The sequence below is a fragment of the Mustela erminea genome, chromosome 1 (genome assembly GCF_009829155.1).
Source record: "Mustela erminea isolate mMusErm1 chromosome 1, mMusErm1.Pri, whole genome shotgun sequence".
Lineage (NCBI taxonomy): Eukaryota > Metazoa > Chordata > Mammalia > Carnivora > Mustelidae > Mustela > Mustela erminea.
In genome coordinates this window covers 18,898,960-18,922,221 of record NC_045614.1, presented here as the reverse complement: position 1 = coordinate 18,922,221, position 23,262 = coordinate 18,898,960, and the positions used below count along the sequence as shown (strand labels likewise).

Genomic DNA, 23,262 nt, shown 5'->3' with positions numbered 1-23,262 from the left:
ATGTAGCATAGTATAGCCCTGCATCTTCCTGGCCTTGACCTTTGTCACTAGCAACATCAGTCTAGGGGGCATTTCTTTCCTTGGCTTTTTACTCTCTTACCCTTGCAGTTTGGAATGTCATCTGTACAGCAATGCCAAAATCATCTTTCTATGTTATAGGTCTTATGTTACTTAGATTAAACCTTTAGTGGTTTCCATTTATTGCATAGAGAAAGAGTAATCTTAATGTTGCCAACAAGGCCTTATGTATACTCCCCCTTGCTAATCTTATGTCCTTGTAGCTCGTGGCTCTCTAGCCATACTGGCTCCCCTCCACTCCAGAGCGTCTTGCTCTTCTACCTCCAGTCCTCAGCTTAGAAATTTTCCCTGTTGGGCAAGAGTCCCCTCCCCACCCCCATATTTGGCTAGTTGACTCCTCTCCACTCCTCTTTTCAAAACAGCTTTATCAGAAGCATTTCCAGATTCCCTACCTGTTCTTTTGGGCTCTTTGCTCTGTAGGACTTATCACTGATTGTCATTTTGTGTTTATTTATGTAACTGTTTAATTGTTCACTGTCTCATATCTGTAAGTTCCATAAGGTAGGGAGTCTTGGATCCTGCTCATTTCTTGAATATCAGCCCTTACTGCAGGCCTGGCACACAGTATCCCTTTGATAAATCTTTTTTTTTTTTTTTTTTTAAGATTTTATTTATTTGAGAGGGAGAGACACAGCAAGAGAGGGAACACAGGCAGAGGGAGTGGGAAAGTCAGAAGCAGTCTTCCCGCTGAGCAGGGAGCCCAATGCAGGGCTTGATCCCAGGACCGTGGGATCATGACCTGAGCTGAAGGCAGCCGCTTAATGGATGAGCCACCCAGGTGCCCCCCTTTGATAAATCTTGAGTGGATATGTTAGAAGACGGCATATGCTAAGTACAGCACAACTTTGAGGGAGTGGAGGTGAGCCCAAGTAAGCGTCCAGTATCACAGCCAAGGTCGAAGGCAGAGTCCCCTACGTCAAATTTGGGAATTCAGTGAACTGGGTAGAGGAAACAACATGAACAAAAACTTAGAGAGGACTTGTAGGCAGTGAAATTGGTTCCAAGTAGAATATGGTTAGACTCAAGTAGATGAACCCTGATATCCCGAGGCAGGTGGTTAGAGGAATGACAGCTGGCTGCATGTGAGGGAGGAATGGAAGGGAGGCAGCTGGTATTGGCAGTAGCCCCAAAGGAGGCCCTAGAGGTAATTGTGTGTTGACTGCATGGAATTCGGTAGCTATGCCGTCATACTTTTGAAAGCTGCTGTCTTCCCACATTTTGCATATAGCATCTGTCTGGAAGATTCCAGGGTGGGAAGGTTGAGAATGTTTTGGTTTTACCCAACTTTTAAACTGATATATTTTTCAGTCCCCAGAGTGTGAAAGGCCGGAATGACACGTTTTATCTGACGCCTGAGCCAGTGGTGGCCCCCAACAGCCCAATCTGGTACTCGGTCCAGCCTATCAGCAGAGAGCAAATGGGACAGATGCTGACTCGGATCCTGGTGATACGAGAAATTCAGGAGGCCATCGCAGTGGCCAACGCAAGCACCATGCACTGAGATCCCTAAGCCATGGTGCAAGGGAGATGATCCAGGAAAAAAAAAAATGGACAGACTTTCACACTAAAGAAGAGGCCTCCGTTTTTTTCTTTTTCTTTCTTTTTTTTTTTTTTTTTTTTTTAAATTGGTGTAGTTATGAAGCCTTTCAGACTGCTTCTGTTTAAAATGTAAAAGGAAACTTTGCCTCCTGTGTGTCACCGTAAATCTGCCGCAGCAGATTCCTCAGCCCGTGGGGGCTCTGGGTTTCCTGAAAGCCACATGTCCTAGAAAGTTGTTGGCTGGCTTTTTCTTTTTTGTCTGGGGCCTGGGGAAAGGGCTCGGACTGTTAGGAGAAATGTGGCCCCTTCCCTTACTCCAGAAAGATGGAATTAGTGACGGACCCTCCAGGGAATCTCCCCAGCTGGCTTCCACTCTGACTGGCGGACGTCGCTGACCACAGGGGAGCCATGGTCTTTTCTTTCTTCATGCTCAGACATAAACTTAGCATCTTAATGGAAGGAAAATGAGGGGAACTTCAATTATGATTTATTAAAGACAATTTCTATTACACCCTCCTTTCTGACAAGTGACATTTTAGATGTTAAAGTAAAAACTTTACCATGCCTTTTTTTTTTTTTTTTTTTTTTTTTTTTTTTTTTGGCCTGACATTGAGGCCTTAAACCTGAGGCTCCTGTGCCTGATGGAATTCTTGTAACATACACTCGTGTATCATATAAAGATACCACTCTGTTTCTCTTATGTATTCTTAATCCTAGTTGTTTATTAAGAATGACAAGCACGTCTTTTCAACATGCTAGTGAACATCGCCTCTTTATTTGGGAGGAGGCTAGCGGGCCAGTGGAAGCAAAGCCTTAACTGCTAGTTGAACGGGTCACTGTCTTCTGGGAGGGGGCGGCCTCGGGAACACCCAACTTTGTGGCTGCACACTTAGGGCGTGCTTTGCGCATGCGCTCCCTCAGCCCCGCCCGCGAGGTGCGCGGGCTCCGCCTGCTCGTGCTACGTCCTGACGTCAGTGACGCGTAGGGCGCAATGACGATAGCGGCGGGTTTATATTGGCGCGGCCCGGACGGCTGAGGCCTCTGCGGCGCGGTCTTCGGGCACACGCGGCTTTGCCCGGCACTGGCCATGGCCGACTACTTGATTAGCGGGGGCACGTCCTACGTGCCAGACGACGGGCTCACGGCACAGCAGCTGTTCAACTGCGGGGACGGCCTCACCTACAAGTGCGGGGCTAGCGGGCTCACCTGGGGAGAAGAGGGGCGGCGCGCTGGATTGGGAGGCCGGGCGGGGTTTTCCACTGAGCCCGCTTGGACCTGGGCTTGGGAGACAGGTTCCGGAGAATCCCCCACCCATCTCTGGGGCTCCGTTTGATAGATCTGAAGTGGGGCGGGATGGAGGAGGCATCTTGGCAGTGCTTGAGATTTCAAGCTAGAAGCTCCATTCTCTTCAGCACATGGAGTTGTCAGGGTGCCAGGGTCGCTGATGACAGCTAGGTGGCAGAAAAGGTCCCGTCTTCATCTCCACCTTGTGATTTGTCTGCCCTGCCTGTGACAAGGGCTGGGTCAGTGCCCTCTACGCCCAAATGCCCTATGACATGATTTGCGGGGATGGAATCTCGGGCCCCCTTAAGCCTGAGCCTTAATCCAAATTCGCTCCCCTCCCCCGTAGTGACTTTCTCATTCTCCCTGGGTACATCGACTTCACCGCAGACCAGGTGGTGAGTATGGCCAGAATTGGGGTCCTGAGCATCAAGGTTGGGTAAGATACTTCTCTTCCCTGTCTCTCTGCTACCACAGCAGATTGGGCTTGGGGGTGGATTCTATGGAATAGTCTGATTGACATGCAGGTCATACAGGGCACCTGTTTTATGGGGGACCTGACACCACCCTGAGGCTTTTATGAGGTGCTTTCCCACATTAGCTGGCCGTATTTCCTCAGGACCTGACTTCTGCTCTGACCAAAAAAATCACTCTGAAGACCCCACTGGTTTCCTCACCCATGGACACAGTGACAGAGGCCGGCATGGCCATAGCAATGGCGGTGAGCATCGTGGGCGTAAGGACAAAAGGAGGGACCTCACTCACACTCTTCCCCAAAGACACACATAGTCATGCTGCTCCTTGTCACTTTTTCGCTGTCTTCTGTTTATCATGCAGCTTACAGGTGGTATTGGCTTCATCCACCACAACTGTACACCTGAGTTCCAAGCCAATGAAGTTCGGAAAGTGAAGGTCAGAAGGGCAAGGATCGTGGTCAAGAACTCCTGGGAATTGCACTGAGGTGGAGTGGGGTGGAAGTGGGGGATTTGTTCTCCTAATTTAGGATCCCTTTTTCCCCACTTGGGGGTTCAATTCCTGAGAAGAGCACGAGACCCTGTGTCCTAAGACAAGAGGACCAGGTGGATAGAACCTAGAGCCCACCCATGTTTACTATCCCTGGGTTTGAATTGTGATTTGGTCCTGTGGTACTTGCCAGAGGGGGAGTTGGCACAGACCCCAGGCTTCAGACTGATAAAGATGGTTCAGCAATGTTCTTTCTCACCATCCCTTCCAGAAATATGAGCAGGGATTCATTACGGATCCTGTGGTCCTCAGCCCCAAGGATCGAGTGCGGGATGTGTTTGAAGCCAAAGCCCGGCATGGATTCTGTGGTATCCCAATCACTGACACGGGCCGGATGGGGAGCCGCTTGGTGGGCATCATTTCCTCGAGGGACATAGATTTTCTCAAGGAGGAAGAGCACGACCGGTTTTTGGAAGAGGTGGGTGCTATTGACAATGCAAACCCAATCTCTGGCAGCCAAGGCTTAAGGTGCGGTTTCTGTTGCCTGAATGGCATTTCTGGGGGTCTCTGCTGTCCAGGAAAGATCAATGAATGCCCAGCCTAGTCTCTGACCCCTTCGTGGGGTTCCTGCATCTCTTTCCCACCAAATGCTCTCATTGTGCACAAGTGTTTGCCAGCATGTATGCTGTGTTGCCACTCCCAAGGTGGGGGCAGTGCTCAAGGACCAACTTCAGCCTCCTCGGCAGAGCCCTCCACTATGTAACATTACAGCATGTTCTGTGTACCACGTCCTTCCTACTCAGTTTTCATCCATGCCACTATTACTGCTGCACTGGCTGTTGGGTTCATTTGAGGAGGGTGGTTTGGGTACAGGTGTGTGCTGGTGGTGGTCTGTAGAACCTCACCCCTGAGTCTGGGCGGGGTGTATTGGGAGGTCTGGTCTCTGGGCCCTTCTCACAGCTCCCCTCACTGCTAGATCATGACGAAGAGAGAAGACTTGGTGGTCGCCCCTGCAGGCATCACACTGAAGGAAGCAAATGAAATTCTGCAGCGCAGCAAGAAGGGTGAGTTCTAGAGACGGGAGGGTTCTGGAACCGAAGACCAGGGTTCTGATTTATGTACCTTCCCTACTCTCAGGAAAGTTACCCATTGTAAATGAAGACGATGAGCTGGTAGCCATCATTGCCCGGACAGACCTGAAGAAGAACCGGGATTACCCACTGGCCTCCAAAGACGCCAAGAAGCAGCTGCTGTGCGGAGCGGCCATTGGCACTCATGAAGATGACAAGTATCGGCTGGATTTGCTAGCTCAGGCTGGTGTGGACGTAGTGGTTTTGGTAAGCACTTTGCACAGGCAGGGTGGGGTGGTAGGGACAGCCTTCATACCAGTACATCTCACTGGGACTTTCTCCTGGTCCCAGGACTCTTCCCAAGGAAACTCCATCTTCCAGATCAACATGATCAAGTACATCAAGGAGAAATATCCCTCTCTCCAAGTTATTGGAGGCAATGGTGAGGCAAGACTGGGCACCAAAGTGTGTGGGGCAAGAGTTAGGGGAACTAGGCTCCCCCTCAGACCTTCACACAGCCTTTCCCTGTTCTTCACTATAGTGGTCACGGCTGCTCAGGCCAAGAACCTCATTGATGCTGGTGTAGATGCCCTGCGGGTGGGCATGGGCAGTGGCTCCATCTGCATCACCCAGGAAGGTAGGAAATGCTTTGGCGGGGCCCTCAGAGACCCTGATGTCAGCAGGGCCCTTAGCCCCATATGGCCTGGAGCCAAGCGCTCCCGTGGGAACTATACTGAATCCTCCAGTAGGGGCAGTCCCAGGGCCAAACAGGCCCCTTGGATGGGTGACATGCTGGAAGACGAGTTCGTCATTCCTCACCTGCCACTTCCCCCCTGCCTAGCCTGGCCTCCTTGCTCCTGCTCTGCACCCTCTCTAAACTCTGGTCTGTTTGTTTTATTTAGTGGCTCCCAAGATCCCTCCAGACATAAAGTCCCACAGCCCCAAATGCCCTTCTACTGTCAAGGGTTGCTATAGTAAGTCCAGCCCGGCCCACTGGCCCGGCCCAGCTGCCCACTGCCCGGCTGCTTGGTTGACTGTAGCTGTAGCTCCCGGGGTTTGTGGTGCTGATGGGTGGGCAGGGCAAACTGAATGACAGACCATGGTTTTGGGGGCTGCTGGAGAACACAGCTCCTTCCTTTTCCTGGGGTGCTTGTAGGGCAGGACCCCCTTCCCAGGTAGGCCCTAGTTGGCCCACATTTCCTACAGTAGGCACAGCTCAAGGACCAACAAGGCCACTCTTCCTTCCACATGACCACTCCCCTTATGTTGCCTGAGCTGCCAACCCCGCTGGGAGGAAGGGATGGGCCTCTGGATACTAACTGCACGGTGACCCCCAACCCCCACTTGATATCAGTTGGGTGGGGCTTCTCCCGGCTGCTGACTGCATGTGCCTGAGGCTGCCCTGGGCCATGCACACATGCACGTGCACACACAGGGTTGAGTGGAGGCTGTCACAGCTGTTTAAAACTGTTGAAGGCAGATGGGGCAGCAGCCATTCCAGACAGGAATCTCAGCTGGGCTGTAGTCCTGATGCAGGTGTAGCAGAACACTCCTGGGTGCAGAGTTATGGCCCAGGTCCCATTGCGTGTCCCCACTAACTCCACCCACCCATCTGTTCCTCCATTTCTCAACAGTGTTGGCCTGCGGGCGGCCCCAAGCAACAGCAGTGTACAAGGTGTCAGAATATGCACGGCGCTTCGGTGTTCCTGTTATTGCTGATGGAGGAATCCAAAATGTGGGCCATATTGCCAAAGCCTTGGCCCTTGGGGCCTCCACAGGTGAGGCCCGACACCCAGGGAGTCTGGTGGGATTCCTTCCCCATTGCCACTCAGGGTCTGTTCCCATCACACCCATTTGTCCATAGTCATGATGGGCTCCCTCCTGGCTGCTACCACTGAGGCCCCTGGCGAGTACTTCTTCTCTGATGGGATCCGGCTAAAGAAATACCGTGGTATGGGTTCTCTTGATGCCATGGACAAGCACCTCAGCAGCCAGAACCGATATTTCAGGTGGGACAGGAAGGTCAGTTACCCCGTACTGATAGCCTTCTACTGATACGCTCATCCATGCTTTGAACTTGCCTATGTTGCCTTACCTTTCCCTACAGTGAAGCTGATAAAATCAAAGTGGCCCAGGGGGTCTCTGGGGCTGTGCAGGACAAAGGGTCCATCCACAAATTTGTGCCGTACCTGATCGCTGGCATCCAGCACTCCTGCCAGGACATTGGTGCCAAGAGTTTGACTCAAGTCCGGTAAGCCTGGGGAGCCGGGACATGGGTGGAGGAGCTAGTTGAGGGCCAGGTACCTACATCAGACATTTGCCCTTCTTCAGAGCCATGATGTATTCTGGAGAACTCAAGTTTGAGAAGAGAACATCTTCAGCTCAGGTGGAAGGAGGTGTTCACAGCCTCCATTCGTAAGTGACCCTTCTGTACCCATCCACCCTTGGGGCAGAGGTTTCTGCCGTGCCTCCTTCCTCCTGACCCCACCTCAAAGCTGGTTGTTCTGCTTACAGGTATGAGAAGAGGCTTTTCTGAAAAGGGATACAGCATACCCCCTCAGTTTTTCAATAAAAGTTTGGGAAAAAAAAAAAAAAGTGGTGCTCAATCTTTGAGGTCAACAGGCAGGTGTGGTGGCCACTATCACAGATACATACAACAAACATGACACTCATTTGTAGAGAAAGCCTCAGACCCTGAGGTCAAGCTATTCCTCAGATCTGGAAGGAGGTACTAATTCTAAATTCATCAAGTCCCTCCTGTGGCAGCTCACAAGGGAGTCTGGCCGGGTCTAGCCAACCCTGGCTCACAAGGGTTCAGTCTCACATTGTGGCTGCTTAGGACAGGTCATGGAATAGTCCTTGGGGGCTTTGGACTGGCACCCACAGGGCCTCCTGCTTGGCCACAGGGACCAGGTTGAGACCCACATACATATTCTAACGTGAGTTAGAGGATCTTGTGGAGAAAGCACTGAGGTCCTCTCGGAGGTATATGTGAGCAAATACATTGATCTGCAGTTTGGAGCAGGTGCCTGGACTGCCTCCTGCCTCTGAGAAGCTAAGCAGTCTGCATAAAAAGAGGATCCCCTGGTTTCTTCACACACACAAACACACCCACACAGGAGCCCACTGAGCCAGCAGCAGCTCCTGACCAGCAACACACCTAATACAAAATGGTAAAAGTGGATTAAATTATTAATTTGCTGGCAAGAAAGAGGTGTTACAGTGCCAAAGAGGAAGGGCTAATGAAAGCGCTGGAAACTCCTGCGCTCTGCAAAAAGTGCCAGGGCCCTCCTGGACAGGTCAGGTCAATTCCTGGCAGTTCATTCTGCAGCTCGTTCTAAGGATGTGAGCGCCGTCCCTCTGGGTGGAGGGATAAGAGCAGCTCCTGTTACTCGGCCTTCATGACACAGGAAGTTGAAAGTGGCACAGGCATTGGGCTGCAAAGAGAAAGCCTGCATCAGCCTGGCGAGGGCGAGGCCTGGGTCCCGCTCCACGCTCCCGAGGGGCGGACCTTACCGTGTCCTGCACTTCCACAGCGATGCCCCGCTGCCTCAGGGCTTGCAGCACCTGGGGTTGCAGCCGTTCGGTCCGGTCTCCGGTGCCCACCACCACAATCTCTAGGGAAAGATGGCGTGGGCTAGCCTCCGGCAGCTCTGTGCGGAGGCTGGGGCGGGTGGCTTTTGGCTTTCCAGGGCTGGAAGCACCTCAGCCCTCCCCTTCTCCAGTACCTATTCGGGGCTCCAGCAACCAGAAGAGAGAGAAGCTTTCTTCAGTGATGTCCCGGTGACTTCCTACCTGTGTTGGGAGGAGACAAGTTAAACAAGCTCGCGCGGTTTTCCCCACAGAGCCCTTACCTGCGCCCCAAACGAGCAACGGAAAAGCCCAAGTCCGCGAGGGACAGAATCGGGGGGGCAGGCCCGGGACTCCGGCCCTCCGCTGCCTCACTGCTCACGTTCCACTGCACCACCGACTGCGGGAGCAGCGCGCAGGGCCCAAGCACGCGATTTCCGTTGACCATGAAGCCGCGGCTGCTGTAGCTGTCGATATACATGATCTGCGGGGACTCGCGCTGCAGCAGAGAGATGCGCGTCCGCTCATACAGCTCGTCGTCCGCCGGCGTGAGCCGGTGCCCTCGCCGTGGGGCCCTGCGGAGGAGTGTGCTCGGGCTCTAACCTGCCAGGAGGAGCCGGGCCGGGATCAATGGCCGTGGGGGCGGGGATCGGGGACGCTGGGCCCGGGCTCACCTCAGCAGCTCCGCAGGGGAACAGCGTAGCACGGCTCGCGCTCCGCACAGGCCGCGAAGCAGAAACGCGGCTACCATGGCTGACCGGCGTGCGGGGATGTCGGCGCCGGGTCAGGGGGTCGTGGCGGAACCTTCCGCAGCGCGCCCACAGCGCCCCCTAGGTGCCGGAGGGCACCGCGCAGGCCGGCTGCCCCAGCGCGGGATTTTGATGGACCGGCCGGTGCCAATTGTCCCAGGAGGGCCCGTCCCCTAGCGGGGCTCCGGTGTCTGCACCTGCCGCCCGCCCCGCCCCGGGCCCCCGCAGACCGTCCTGGGGGAGCCAGACACCTGGTGGCGTGGCCGGCCTCAGAGAGCGGCCTGGGCCCCCGCCGCAGCCTAGTCCCCGGCTCTCAGCCATTACGCAGGGCTCCCGGGGCCTGGGGCGGGGCGGCGGCGCACCTGGTCGAGTCCCGCACACCTGGCCAGGGCGTGGAGCCAGCCTCCAAACCCCTAATCCCAGGCTTTAGGGCGTCGGGTTCCCAGGGCGGGGCAGCAGGCTCAGGTTTCCCTTGCTTTTCCGCGAATCACGCCCCTCCCCAACCGTCGCCCGCGCGACCGTTGGCGTCGTCGCCGCGCGTCTCCCGGGGCGTGGCTGCGCGTGGATTGGCTTGTCGGGAGGGCGAGGGGGCGTGGCTGAGTGGTTTCTCCTTAAAATGGCTCCGAGTCTGCGGCCCGAGCAAGCGGAAGGGGACGCCGCTGTCGGATGATTGTGGCTCTTCGGGTGGGATCGACCCGGCCGAACGGTACCAGCTATTGAACTAGACAGCGGCTGGAGCATCGCCCTGTCGTCGCTCACCATGCTCGCGGCCCGAGAATTCCCCGACCCCCCCCCCCCCGTCTTGAGCCGAATCAGAGGGCCTACGGGCGCGACAGTCGCTGGTGCCCGCGCGGCTTTCGGGGATCTCCGCGCCCCCACCGTGTCGTGGCCTAAAGGGAACGTTGACGCGTCTGCTGCCCACTGGGCCGGGAGGGAGGTTCGGCACGGCGGAGGACGTTCGCAATGGATTCCCGGGGGTCCCGTCGCCGCCATTGGGCACCCCCCACCCACCCAGCCAGCGCTCCGGGCGCTGGCAGAGTCACGGGACGAAGGGCCCTGGGTACGGGGGTGTCCCCGAGGCGGGTGCGCGGGTTTACTTCCTCTCCGGCCCCACGGGGGAGCTTCTCTTTTGGCCGATCCCGAAGCCCTCCCCGCTATCGTCACCGCACGGGTGGCCTGGCTTCCTGAGACCAACAGGAATAATCCCACCCTGCGGATTTAATCCGGATCGGGACCGGTCCCAGGGGAGGCCCCTACCAATCTTCCTATTGTTTAGGGGCCCAGGTGAGCGCCTCGTTCCCACTACACTCGGCTTTACCGCCCACTCCTAGGTCAGTCTTCTGGTACTGGGAATGGGGGGCGGGGTGGTTCCTGATCTGGCCCCAGGGTAAGGGACCACCATCCTCCCGAGGTTATCTCCCGCCCCCCCGCCCACGGCTGGACAGCGGGCAACGGAATCCCAAAAGCAGCTGTTGTCTCCAGAGCATTCCAGCTGCGCTTGGATTTCGTTCCCTGCTCTCCTGCCAGAGCAGCGTCCTGGCCTCGATGGGGTGGGCCAGCCCCTGACCCCCAGACATACTTTATTTGGGTCGCTCTGGTCTTCGCCCCTGTCTCAGATGCGCTCTCAGGTTGGAAGTGGTGGGCATAGACATCGGAGAGCGAGGTTTGTAGTCATCTCTGGAACCTGGAGTAACATTGACAAGGGAGGTTGGTCTCAGGGCCTTTGGACAGGGCTGCAATGGCGGTGAGTCCCACAGAGGAGGGCCACCCCAGCCCGCAGCTCGCTATAGATAGCCTTTCACTTCCTGGGGAAAACCCACACCAACCGTCTTCGTGTACTTAGAGTAGCTGAAGTCCCCAGCTTGGCCTCCAGCCCCCAGCCCTGTTAGCAGCTGTCCCTGGGTCATGCGACTGTGGAATGGAAAGCGCTTTGGAATGACACGATCACTCCCGTTGAGTGGGCACCCAAGAAGCCATCGGGAATGTCGTGTCCGCCCAGTGCTCTTTCGGCGATCCCAGCAGGGCCCTTGCAGGCCTGCCCCAGAAAGGGTCTTGCCAGAATTCCTGCCCTTAGGATCCCTCTCCTTTCTGAACTCTGGGCACTCTCACTACTCCAGAGCAGTAATTATGGGTTTCCTGCACTCTGCTCTGTGCTGTGTCAGGTTTGATCTCCATTAAAGAAAATAGAGGAAAAGGGGATTTAAGTTACATTGAAGTGAAAACGAGCCCTCATGGGACAGAGGAAAGAGCTTTCTCTCTGTAGTGCAGTGGGATACTCCCAACTGAGAGCAGTCTTTTAGCTGGGTCTTATGGTCACGTTGTTTATTTTGCCTACAATGGCTCGTTACCTAAACCGGGCCAGAGTATCCCTGATAATGTACACAAGGTTAAAAGAAAAGCATTAAAAACTGGTAATTCTGCAAAGTATCGTGATGGTTCTAATTCCACAAAAATCAAGAGAAGAAATTCTACCAGAGTACGCATTTATCGGGAGTAAAGACGACCCAAATCACAAAGGAGGAAATGGTTGTAAATAACCTGAAGGCGCAGAACACAGATTCCTTCAAAACGAGATTTTTTTTTTTTTTAAGGAGGTCGTGAAAATGGCTTTAATGCTAGGTTCCCTATTCCGATGACAATTCACTTGGAACTTTTGACGTCTGATCAAGTGTCAAATGTGGGGAATGAAACGTTATCACAAATAGGTAAGATTTCGATGAGCTAAAGAGTCGGGTCTGGGTCCCACCCGGTAGCGAGGATCCTTTCCCTGGCTGCTAATGCCGGTGACGACGACGGAACTCTAGGCCTAAGGCGGACCTCGTGGGGCCGGGGCCCGGCAGGCGGGCCACGCAGAGGGACTGCTGGGGCCGAAGGTCGAAAGCGGCCTCCACGGTTCCCTGCAGCGCACCTGTCCGCTCAGGTATCTCCTCCACAAGATATGCGCCCCAGCCAGTCTGCCCTCCCGGAAGCTCGGCCTCCAGACGCTTGGCTTCCGGTTCCGCCGGCTCCTTCCGGTCGCCATGGCGACAGGGCGCCTGGGGGTCGGAGAAACGCTAGGGGCCCTCAACACGGCCCTGGGACCTGGCGAGCCCGTGTGGTTTAAGGAGACGCGTGCCCGCCACCTGCGCGCCCGAGACTTCCTGGCGCCGCGGCCCGCGCTGCAAGCGCGCTTCGGGGATGGACAGGTGGGCGCCAGCGGGGCGGGGATGTGCGGCCAGTGGCAGCGTCGCAGCCCGCCTCACCGCCCTTCCTCCCGCAGGTGCCCGAGCATGTGGTCCGTGCGGTCGCCGGCTTGCAAGGCCCCGGCGTGGCCCCGGTGCTGCGCTGCGAGCTGACGCCCGCGGGTCTGGCACTCCAGCTGCAGCGGCCCGCCGTCTTCGAGCGCGTGCTCGGCGCGGTGACCGCCTATGCCGCGCCCGCCGCGCCCGCCGCGCCCGGCCCGCGCGTCCTCCTGCACTGCCCGGCGCTGCGCGGCGCCCCTGGCGCGCTCCGCTTGAGCCAGCTGCGCGCCGTGCTCGTGGCCGATCATTTGGCGCGAGCTCTGCGCGCTCATGGGTGAGCGCGCCGCGAGGCCAGAACCCGCCGGGGTGGCGACCTGGGCCTAGAGCCGCTGCGGGAGGGAAGGGGGTGGAGCTGCGCCGGTCGCTCGGGCTGAGACGGCCGTCCTCGTTTCCCAGGGCGAGTGTGCGGCTGGTACCCGCCGTGCGGGACCCGCACATGCGGACCTTCCTGCAGCAACTGCGCGTGGACTGGCCCGCTGCCTCCGAGAAAGCCGCCACCGGAGCCCTGAGGAACCTCCCGCTGGCAGAGCTTAGCCCCGCCCCCGATGGAGGAGCCTTGCCCCCTGGCGTCCTGGGCACAGTGTGCCTGAAGGAGGTGATGCGAGAGCGGGGATGCGCAGCTGGCTATGACCCCAACGTGGACAAGTGTCTGGGTAGGAGCTGGAGCTTCTCAGGGTCATTGGGAAGATGGGGACCGTGTTCTCCTGGCCAGCCTCAACGACCCTGTGCTCTGTCTGCAGTGACCGAGGATCTGCTTTCCGTGCTGGCAGAGCTGCAGGCAGCTGTCCGCCACTGGCCTGGGGACGGCCCTCCGGGCCTGGTTAGTGACTGACGCCCACCCTGTAGGCCTCTGGCAAGCTGCGCCTTGTGCCCGCCCAGTGACCGTCCTCCTACCCTGTAGGCCACGGCCCCAGACGCTGATGCTGACGGCTGCATGGCCCTACACGTGGTGAGCTGTGAGGAGGAGTTCCAGCAACAGAAGTTGGACTTGCTCTGGTGGAAGCTGGATGAGCAGGCTCCTCACACACAGGTGGGTTGGGATGCTGGAGCACCCCCTCCCTCCACCAACCCAGGACCTTTGCAAATCCATCAAGGGGCACAGGGGCGCACGAGTCCATAGGGGACACTTGGCCTTGAGGGAGACGTTAGGTGAGTGGGGACTTCCAGCTCATGTAGTGTCCTGGGAAAAGGTGGGGTCTGGAGGCGCTTTCCAGAGAACACTGAACAGCTCGGGGAGGCTGGGCTGTGCGCTGAGGGGTGGGCTTGGGAGCGAGGCCCAGAGCTTGATGGCAAAAGGCTGGGGGAGTCCAGACACCAGGTTTAGGTTCTCTGAGAGATTTACTGCTGGCAGTGTCGCCACCTGGGCTAAGCGCCTGCTCTCTCCCTCACAGAAGCACCTGGTCTGTGGCCCAGTGAAAGCAGCTAGTGCCCTGATGGCCCCCGAGTACTATGAGTGAGTCAGGCTGGAAGGGAGGCTACCAAGTCAGGGTCGTTGAGGTGGGGGTGGAGGGAAGACCGTCTGTCCCTGGAGGTCCCCCCCGCCCCCCCGCAGACCCTTGGCTCACTCTGCTCCTCATGCAGGCTCCGGCACGCCCAGGTGTGCAAGGCGGCAGCCCTGAAGCATGGCAGGGAGCTCAGCCAAGGTGCGTGCAGGGGTTCTGGTTTGGTGGGGGGGGGGGGGTCCTCTGCTTGTCTGCCCAGACCGACTGACTCAACTCCCACAGACCCAACTTGGACAGAGGTCTTCAGCGTTCTGTCTGCAGCCACCATCAAGTTTGAGATGCTCAGCACAGCTCCACAGAGTCAGGTAAGCCCGGGGGCCCGACAGGATCAGGGCTTGTGGAACACACGGTGTCATGCCTGCAGCTGTGCCCCCGTTCCTCAGCTCCTCCTGGCCCTGGCCGACGGCAGCATTTCCACAAAGGGCACCAAGAGCGGCACCTTCGTCATGTATAACTGTGCCCGTCTTGCCACGCTATTTGAGGGGTACAAGCACAGCAGGGAACAAGGTCTGTACCCTACTTTTCCACCTGTGAGCAGTCTCGATTTCTCACTGCTACAGGATGAGGTGAGTGTCATCCTGGGTAGCTAGACACCTGTAGGAGGTTGGGAACCTCCCCTCCCAGCACCCTTCTCTACCCCCACCCCCCAGGGCGAGTGGCTGCTGCTCTTCAACGGCGTGCTCCCCTTCCCAGAGCTGCTGAGCCAGACCGCAGCCCTGGCGTGTGCAGCCCCGGGGCTCCACGCAACTGCGCACACTGAGATGGTGAGGCAGAGAAGCCTGGCACAGACACTGCACGCTTGATGCTTTATTCTGGGCTGGGCACGAGATCAAAGAGACCGGCCAGTGACTCAGTCTCTGTCTCTAGATGTGCAAGTTCCTGGTTCAGCTCAGCATGGATTTCAGCTCATACTATAACCGCGTACACATCCTAGGGGTAAGTACACAGCACAGGGGGCGGGGTGGGGGGAGCTTGCAGGGGTGCAAGGTCAGCAAAGGAGGAGACCAGCAGGCCCCTTCTCTCCTCCAGGAGCCTCGATCACACCTGTTTGGTCAAATGTTTGCCCGTCTCCAGCTTCTGCGGGCTGTGCGTGAAGTGCTCCATGCTGGCCTAGCCACGCTGGGTCTCCCTCCACTGAACCACATCTAAGGCCACAGAGATCCCGATATCTAGGAATGTTTACAAAAGTCATCACCTGGAAAAAAGATACCAAGATCTTATTAGAGATGTGGAGGCAAAATAAATTGCTTCTGTTTTATACAAAGTCTGGTCCTGTTTGTAGGCAGTGGGGCATGGTTTTGGTTGGCCTGAACGGCCCCTGACTCACCTCCAGCTCCTGCTCTGAAGCCAGGAACCCGCGGCCGCCGCCTCCCTTCACACCGGGCATGGGCACAGACGGTCACTCCTGTTCCACCCCATCTGCGAGCAGGTCCCATGCCCGGCACGCCGGCCACCGCGGGACACCTTAATCATACCAGTTGTAAACCTCAAGCCCTTGGCCTGCAAGAGCACAGCGGTGGCCAAACTCAGGGCTTACAGGCCAGCAGTCCATGTCTGCCACATCTGGGACATGGTACACGGTACTGTTCATGAAGGTGGGCTCCCCATGCCCCAGACGCCAGAAGGTCAGCCGCTGGTCGATGGAGGCGGAGACCATGAGGCTTGGGCTTAGGATCTTGAGGCCTGTCACGTGGGCAGCGTGTGCACAGGGGATGGAGTATTCCTCTAGCACATGCAGCTGGGGCACCAGCTCAGCACCCCCCACAGCCTCCTCCAGCTCCGGTGTCTCCACAGCCAGCACAAAGACATGGAGGGAGCCATCCTCACTGCCGCTGGCCACGAGATGGCCCTCACGTATGGGCAAGGTGTGCAGGCTGTTGACACCACAGCTGTGAGCCTGGAGGGTCAGGCAGGGGGTCCCCAGCCCTGAAGGAAGAAGATGGTTGTCAGGGCCCAGCCTGCCACACGGGCGAAGGGCAGTGGGAGGTGGGGAGGGACAGCCATGGCTGCACAATGGCTACTCACGGTGGGGAAGCCCAGGGTCTGCTGGAGGCTCCAGGGCGGTGGAGCCGTGGTCCAGCACGGCAGTGAGATCCCAAAAGGCCAAGTTGCCGTCAGTGGCGGCGCTGCATAGGAAGAGCCTCCTGGGAGCCAGGGACAGGCAGCTGGGTCAGCGAGGGGGGCGGAGAGCAACAGGGGACACCCCTCCCCTGTTCCGCCTGCATCCATGTAAGCCCGCCAGGCAGCCCCTCTCACCGTCGCTGATTGGGTGCCTCGTGCGTAAAGGAATGGACCTTGAGGACACACCGCTTGTGGTGGAAGGTTTCAGCCAAGAGCTGCAGCCGCCGCCCCGAGTCCTGCAAAAGGAAGAGCCTGGGGGGCGGAGGGTGGCCCAGCTCAGAGCCCATTCCTGACACCTTCCAACCCTCACCTCTTGACCCAAGGGCCTCTGCTCTCACCTCACTGCGCCATCACTGCAGGCTGCAGCCACCAGGGGGCCAAGGCCAGGACGGTCGAGTTCACACACAGCGAGGGACATGTACCTGCAGAGACAACACCGGCCTGCCATTAGGGGAGGCCTGAGAACAGCGGCAAGGGGCTTGCCCTTCGGGCCACCACTCTGTGCTCCCACCTCCCAATGCGCACATCACCTGGTCTCCGGGTCCACCTTGACCATCCGGTGCCGACTGCGCTGGCGGTCCCAGTACTCATCCAGCCGGTGGGACGAAAGGTGCATGACGTGGCAGGCGAGACGGCTTGGGGTGCCAGGGTCTGGGGTGACCATGAGGCTGAAGCAGTGCATCTCAGCCCGGCCCCCCGCAGACACCACATGAGCAGTCAGGCCTGGCCGAGGATCCTGAGGGCCCCCTGGGGTACCAACGCCCCACACAGCCAGGGCACGCACAGACGAGATATGATTACACACTGCTGTAAGTGCGTGGGCCGAGCCAGTGACGGTGGGGAGTGCCAGGACACAGACAGTAGTGTCCTCACTGCACGTGATCACAATGTCGGTCAGGCCCGGCCCCTCGCTGCCAAGCTCCAGGTAGTCGGGCTGCATGAAGCCGGGCACCTCAAACTCGGGCCCCAGAGTGATGGTGCCCACACGCTTCACACAAGTGATTTCACGGCCGTGCAGACTCTCCCGGAGAATCACGTGCGGCCGGGTGCAGCCACCCAGAGCCCGGTAGAGCATGATGTCCCCGTCCTTGAGATAGGCAAAGGCCATAGCCGCCTCGGTATCCGAGAAGGCCCAGGAGCGGTGCCCTCCACCACAGTTGACGATGTGCAGCTTTTCGTGTGACCGGGGACTCCACACCACAAACTCATTGGCGTGGAAACCCAGGATGACCATACTCCCGTCGGCCATAATGCGGAGCCCAGCCACCCAGTTCATGCCTCGACAGGACTTCTGCCTCAGGACAGGCTGCAGCTGGCCACCTCGCACAAAGAGCTGGTAGTAGGCGCCATCGCGCCCTGTGGTATACACGTAGCCACCATGGCAGGTGACTGATGTCACACCCTGCTTCCCATGCAGAGAAGGGAGGGTGGACACAGGGCCCCACTCGGTGGAGGCGGTCTCCTCCCCATCACTGCCACTACCTTCTCCAAGTGCTCCAGCGATAGCTCCCACCTTGCCGCCAACCCCAAGATCCTTGAGCAGAGCTGGTCTGGAGGGAAACAGCAATACAGAGCCCCGGCGGTCCCCACACACTAGGAAGTCACCAGGGGGTAAGAAGGCACTGCATGTGTGCCATCTCTGCTTGCTGGGAGGCAGCAGGTACCGGCAACGTTCCTTTACAAAGATGGCTTTGCCAGAGGGTGCAGCTGAGATTTCCAGGCAAGCCACCACACCACCAGGGCCCGATGCCAGCAACAGAAGTTCCTCGTAGCCACGAAGGGCCCAGCTCAGACTATGCACTTTCCCACGGAACAGGGTCAAGTCCACAGCTGCAGTTGGAGTGTTGATGGGGACCACCTTGACACGACCCTCCCCATTGGCCAAGGCACAAAGTCCAAAGCCCTCAGGACCAGGGGCTGCCTCCAGGAGGCAGTAGGACTGGAAGCGCTTGTCCTCCAGCAGCTGCTCCCAGCACTTGACCTCAAGGTCGTAGAGATACAGGGCTCCTGTATCAGTCACTGCCAGTACTCGCCAGGAGCCAGCCAGCGTCACAGCCTTGAGGGTACCTGGCCGGCTACGGGACTTGAAGCAGAGAGCTGAGACCCCTGAACCTGGGTACCCACGCCCTACCAGGTGCCACAGACGGATGCCTGAGTCATCACCTCCGGTGACCACCCAGGCTTGCCTCTCATGGGCAGCTACAGCCCGGATCCCACGACCCTGGTGGCCCCGAAAGGCCTGAAGGATCTCCCCTTCATGGCTCCATACCAAGCAGACACAGTCCTCTCCTGCACTGATAAGGTAATTCTCTAGAAGCTTGACCTGCCACACACGGGCACTGTGTCCAAAGCAGTGCCCAATATTCTGTACCCGACCCCCAGGCACCCGGAGGTCACCCACCTTCCAGATGCGGACACTTCGGTCTTCTGAAGCTGTGGCCAACAAGCCCTTGCTTTCCAGGTATGACATGCTGAAGATGACACCCACATGCCCACTGACTCGTCGGTCAGGGGCCACAGGCTTATTGTCTATTAAAGCAGCTGCTGGATACCAGACAAGGAGCTGATTGGAAACTGCACCTGCCACTATGGTCAGCTCCTTCCAGGTATCTCCAATCAGACAGGCTGAGGAGAGGGTGCACCTGTCTGTGCAGGGCACGTCCTGCAGCATGCACCCTACCACAGGGTCGTACAGCACTACCGAGTTATGGCCCAGGGCCAAGGCCACGTTGCCCTCAAGCCAACGTGCATCCCAGATCCAGTCAGACATGTTCCACAGGCCAGAACGCCAGAGCTCCCGGAAGCGGCCCTGTCCCCAGCTAACTTTCACAATTCGGAGTCCCTTGCTCCCAAACACAGCCACCATAGCCTCCAAGTCAAGGTCTCCATTTGGTTCTGGTCGCACCCGGAACCCATGGATAAGATAGTGGCCAAGCAGGTTCTGCACACGCTTCATCATCCGCAGGTGGCCACCAAAATCCAGGCTGTACACCAGGACATCCGGCCCCTCACCTAGACAAAAGCACAGAGTCACATCAGAACCTCACCCAGGGGCGCCTGGGTGGCTCAGTGGGTTGAGCCTCTGCCTTCGGCTCTGGTCATGATCTCAGAGTCCTGGGATTGAGTCCCATGTCAGGCTCTCTGCTCGGCAGGGAGCCTGCTTTCCCCTCTCTCTCTGCCTGCCTCTCTGCCTACTTGTGATCTCTCTCTGTCAAATAAATAAATAAAATCTTCAAAAAATTAAAAAAAAAAAAAACCAACAAAACCTCACCCAATGGGGCATCTGGGTGGCTCAGTCAGTGTGCGTCCGCCTTAGGCTTGGGTCCTGATCCCAGGGTGCTGGGACTGAGACCACAGGGCTCCCTGCTCAGTAAGAAGCTCATGTGTCCCTCTCTCTCTGCCCCTCCTCCCTCTGCCTTAGATTTTATTTATTCATTTGCAAGAGAAAGCACAGGCAGAGGGAGGAGGGGCAGAGAGAGAGGAGGAAGCAGACTCTCTGGCTGAGCAGAGAGCCCGATGCAGCCTCCGTCCCAGGACCCTGAGCTCATGACCTGAGCTGAAGGAAGAAGCTTAACCCACTGAGCCACGCAGGTGCCCCAATAAATAAAATCTTAAAAAAAAAACAAACCTCACTCTGCCAAACCATGAAGAGATGGGGGCAGGAAAAACTCAGGCACGTAGTATAGCCTGTGAATGCATTAGAACACACAATCCTGCTGGCTTGAACCCTGGAAAATCCTTGGTTTTGGCTTCAGCTGGACTTCAGTGTTGACTTTCCAACACCTACCAGGGGGTTCCAGACACTCAGCTAAACCTGGCTTCCTCAAACACTGCTTCTGCCTCATCCCACCTGACTTCTCATGCTTCCTGCAGGAACTCTCGAAGCCTCTGTCCCAAACCTGCAGCCACATCTACCTCTACACAGAGTCTTCCCGCTCTCCCTCCCCGAGAGAGAAAAGGCTGTTCCCCAAAGGTGATCCTCCCACCTTGGGGCCACAGCAGAACCCCTCTGGATTTCCAAGAGCTTCTTCCTTGCGGCTCAGATGTGAGCATGTTCAACAACGACAGGAAAAACCAGGAGGTGGCCCCCACTTTGGCAGCCACGACTCCCATGACCCTTAGCTACCTTCCGGCTGCCCTGTGGGTCCCTCTCACTCTACTAGCTTACCTTCAAGCTCTCTCAATGCTCCTCACTGCACTGATTGCTCCACTGACCACTACCACCCTCTATCCAGTCCCATCCCCAAACCAAGAAGCTCACCGCTTATTCCGCTCAACTTCCCACATCTCAAATTCTCAGTTGCCTAGTCCCATGTGCTCATTTTCTAAAGATTTTTCAAATCCTCCCCCACCACAGTGACTTTGGTCCAGGGTGTCTATCACGTGTTAAGCTAGATGACACTAACAGCCCCTCACGCCCTTCTTCGCTTGCAATCTCCATCTTTCAATAGATAGGCGGTGAGCATCAATCATAAACCAGACAAGGAACTATACACACTGGAGTAGTGAGTAAGAGGAGCACAGACCCCGGCTCCAGGCCATCAGGCAGACACTAAACAGTATCACCCAAGTAACTACATTGTTGTAACTTTGGTAAGTTCCAGGAAAGAACTATACAGATTGCTTTACTATAAAAGAAGGAAATCTACTCCACCGATTTTCCCTCCAGAAGACATCTGGCAATATCTGGAGACATTTCTAGTTGTCACAACTGGGAGTTATGCTAACTGGAATCTAGGAATAAAAGCCAGGGATGCTGCCAAATGTCCTGGAGATCAGCGGTAACCAGAGAAGAGCAGGCGTGAGGGAGATGGGTGATCCTTTCTTGGCCAATAGATAGCAAGCTGAACGGCCCTGAGGTGAGCAAGAACTCTAGGTTGTGTGCTTGGAATAGGAAACAAAGGGGTCACGGATGGCCTGAGAGAATGCGGCTGAGGCGATCGGGAGCCAAAGCTGCCATGGCCTCCAATGATGGCAGTAAGGTAGAGAAACAGATGCTACAAGTATGAAGTCAAAATCAACCAGACTAGCTTGGGGACTGAAGGAAATGCTTGGGCTGGAGCATCTGAGCGGCTGCTGTTCTCCCTGTTCAGCTGGAGCATCCAGCAGGACTTCAATCTGAAGGCACCTATGCACTTGGGCCTGAACTCACGAGCAGAGAAGGCTGGAAACTGAGAGAACAGATGCACATGGGTGGAATGTGAGAATTGAAGCAGTTTAAAAGTCACTTTGGAAATCACAGGAGCAGGGGAATTCACTTGATGAGCTTTCTAACCTGCATTTCCCATGTCATTTCCCCATTTAAAACCCTTCACAAGATCTCTCTCGAACATCATAAAGTCAGATCTAGGTATAAAATGGTATAGCCACAGCTCATTTCTCCAGCCTCCTCTCCCAGACCCTATCCCTGCTCAGCCTCACAGGAACTCTCCCCCTCCCCCACCAAAGTAATGAATTCGGTCTCAGGGCCTTTGGCATGCCTACCCTCTGCCAGGAACTCACCCCTTCTCTTCTCCTAGCTCATTCTTGTGATTCTTTGGGTTTCTGCCTACTTATCCCCTCCCTCAGCCTTAGGAGTTCAACCCGTGTCCGACCACGGGTTCCTACACCTTGGGCTTCCAGAGCCCCCATAGCGAGGCCACCCCTCCACACACACAAAACCACCCTCTTAGGATAGGAAGCAGCTCTCTCAAGGCTTGAAGACAATGCCCTGTCTCAGGGTCCTTAAAAAAACAGCAGCACCACCATCAGTCACCAGGCTTTGTAACTTTGGTAAGTTCCAGGAAAGAACTATACAGATTGCTTTACTATAAAAGAAGGAAATCTACTCCACCGATTTGGGCCTGGATGCTCTCCAGGGCTCTGTTGCTTCAGGTCCCAGGCTTTCGTGTTTTTTTGTTTGTTTGTTTTTTGAAGATTTCATTTATTTATTTATCTGACACAGAGAGATCACAAGTAGGCAGAGCATCAAGCAGAGAGAGGGGAAGCAGGCTCCCCGCTGAGCAGAAAGCCCCATGCGGTAGCTCGATCCCTGAGATCGTGACCTGAGCCGAAGGCAGAGGCTTACCCCACTGAGCCACCCATGCACCCCAGGTCCCAGGCTTTTGATGGCCTATGCTTCTCGACCTGACTTCCCCCTAAAGGCCATCAACATTCGATCTCCTGAATGCAACCATCTGAGAACCCGCCTCAGCGTCTGCCTCCCCAAGCACTGGCCCACTCAGAAAGGTCTCATCCCTGGTTTCCCGCTACCCCATCCTCGTAGTCCCCACCTTCCAAGGAGGAGCCTCACCCGCCCCTGGGAGCCCAAAGCCCCGCCCTCCCCCGAGAGCCCACACCACAGACCGTCCCCCAGACCCGCCCACCTTGAGGGGGACTCACCCTCACCCTCCCCTCCTGGCCCCCGGCAGGGGCCACACACCGCCCTCCCTCCCTGCCCCGCCTCCCAAGCCTCTGCGTTTTCCCGCATTTTCCCGCGGCCCCAGCGCCTTTTCCACGTCAGCTGCATGTTGCGAAGGAACTCGATAGCCACATCGTTGTTTTTTTTTTGGTCTCCTGGGCTCCTCCGGCCGGGCCTCCAGCCCGCCATCTCCTGGGCTCCCGCCCACCTCGGTCAGGCTTCATCCCGCCACCCGTCCTCCTCCTTGCGGGCATCCCTTTGTTCTGATGGTCCCGCCCCCTGAGAGCGCCCGGTTTCTTCTCCGCTAGCGCGCACCAAACCTCACCCGCCAGCAGCCGATCCCCCACGCACTCCAGACCCGTGACCGGGAGGAGCATGAGCTCCGAGGTTGCCCGCGGCCAGACGTAGTCCTCGTGAGCGTCCATGTCGATCCTCGAGCCGCTGCGGCAGCCTTTGGCCAAGAAGGGAGCTAGCGCTCTCGCGAGACGAGCCTTCCTCGCGCGCAGCAGAGCCGCTCTGCACCGGCCTTAGCAACAGGTAGCGGAGTCCAGGGTCGCCCACGGCCGGTGTCCAATCACGACCCTTCGCCCCACGAAATCCAGCTCGTCATTGGCGAGACCGTCCTCGCCCCTCCCCCTGACGTGACGCTCGCCAAGCGCAGCCGCGGGCTCCCACTGGCCCAATCTACCTCCCCCACCCCCATGCCGA

At 57.1% G+C, this 23,262-nt stretch overlaps 5 protein-coding genes across 13 annotated transcripts in view; 3 read left to right on the top strand and 2 right to left on the bottom strand.

The window, feature by feature from the left end:
- QRICH1 (glutamine rich 1) overlaps positions 1-2,368 on the top strand; it is a 53,524-nt gene extending 51,156 nt beyond the window's left edge. For all 4 annotated transcript variants that reach the window (XM_032319199.1, XM_032319204.1, XM_032319195.1 and 1 more), the window contains one exon: positions 1,387-2,368. In XM_032319199.1, coding sequence (XP_032175090.1) covers positions 1,387-1,579 — 193 coding nt within the window. In that variant the 3' untranslated portion in view covers positions 1,580-2,368. The remainder of the gene's footprint in view (positions 1-1,386) is intronic.
- A 226-nt stretch (positions 2,369-2,594) lies between these two features.
- On the top strand, positions 2,595-7,511 carry IMPDH2 (inosine monophosphate dehydrogenase 2). 3 transcript variants are annotated; one of them, XM_032319266.1, is made up of 15 exons: positions 2,597-2,802; positions 3,248-3,296; positions 3,518-3,619; positions 3,736-3,810; positions 4,133-4,339; positions 4,838-4,925; positions 4,999-5,198; positions 5,283-5,373; positions 5,473-5,568; positions 5,834-5,905; positions 6,566-6,709; positions 6,796-6,940; positions 7,039-7,182; positions 7,263-7,346; positions 7,446-7,511. In XM_032319266.1, the coding sequence occupies exons 1-15, from the start codon at positions 2,705-2,707 to the stop codon at positions 7,465-7,467; spliced, it is 1,617 nt and encodes a 538-aa protein (XP_032175157.1). In that variant the 5' UTR covers positions 2,597-2,704; the 3' UTR covers positions 7,468-7,511. The 3 variants fall into 3 exon arrangements, with proteins under 3 accessions (XP_032175177.1, XP_032175157.1, XP_032175166.1); XM_032319275.1 differs by lacking the exon at positions 5,834-5,905 and having other exon boundaries at positions 2,599-2,802; XM_032319286.1 differs by lacking the exons at positions 7,263-7,346; positions 7,446-7,511 and having other exon boundaries at positions 2,595-2,802; positions 6,796-6,953; positions 7,039-7,148.
- Positions 7,512-8,102: 591 nt separating this feature from the next.
- Positions 8,103-10,026, bottom strand: NDUFAF3 (NADH:ubiquinone oxidoreductase complex assembly factor 3). Of its 2 annotated transcripts, none has more exons than XM_032319312.1 (5): positions 9,176-10,026; positions 8,884-9,076; positions 8,660-8,726; positions 8,448-8,548; positions 8,103-8,368 (listed from the first exon to the last, which is right to left on the bottom strand). In XM_032319312.1, the coding sequence occupies exons 1-5, from the start codon at positions 9,250-9,252 to the stop codon at positions 8,252-8,254; spliced, it is 555 nt and encodes a 184-aa protein (XP_032175203.1). In that variant the 5' UTR covers positions 9,253-10,026; the 3' UTR covers positions 8,103-8,251. The 2 variants fall into 2 exon arrangements, with proteins under 2 accessions (XP_032175203.1, XP_032175213.1); XM_032319322.1 differs by having other exon boundaries at positions 8,884-9,104; positions 9,176-9,264.
- Positions 10,027-12,104: 2,078 nt separating this feature from the next.
- On the top strand, positions 12,105-15,297 carry DALRD3 (DALR anticodon binding domain containing 3). Of its 3 annotated transcripts, none has more exons than XM_032319248.1 (12): positions 12,107-12,435; positions 12,510-12,805; positions 12,928-13,184; positions 13,272-13,351; positions 13,433-13,561; positions 13,923-13,984; positions 14,113-14,174; positions 14,256-14,338; positions 14,417-14,599; positions 14,684-14,797; positions 14,901-14,969; positions 15,045-15,297. In XM_032319248.1, exons 1-12 carry the CDS (start codon positions 12,271-12,273, stop codon positions 15,180-15,182), a joined length of 1,638 nt encoding a protein of 545 aa, XP_032175139.1. In that variant the 5' UTR covers positions 12,107-12,270; the 3' UTR covers positions 15,183-15,297. The 3 variants fall into 3 exon arrangements, with proteins under 3 accessions (XP_032175130.1, XP_032175139.1, XP_032175145.1); XM_032319254.1 differs by having other exon boundaries at positions 12,115-12,435; positions 15,063-15,297; XM_032319239.1 differs by having other exon boundaries at positions 12,105-12,435; positions 14,901-15,297.
- WDR6 (WD repeat domain 6) lies at positions 15,114-23,183 on the bottom strand. The gene is made up of 7 exons (XM_032319178.1): positions 22,880-23,183; positions 16,685-19,166; positions 16,493-16,576; positions 16,290-16,406; positions 16,059-16,177; positions 15,361-15,959; positions 15,114-15,228 (listed from the first exon to the last, which is right to left on the bottom strand). The coding sequence occupies exons 1-6, from the start codon at positions 22,977-22,979 to the stop codon at positions 15,499-15,501; spliced, it is 3,363 nt and encodes a 1,120-aa protein (XP_032175069.1). The 5' UTR covers positions 22,980-23,183; the 3' UTR covers positions 15,114-15,228; positions 15,361-15,498.
- Positions 23,184-23,262: the final 79 nt, after the last annotated feature.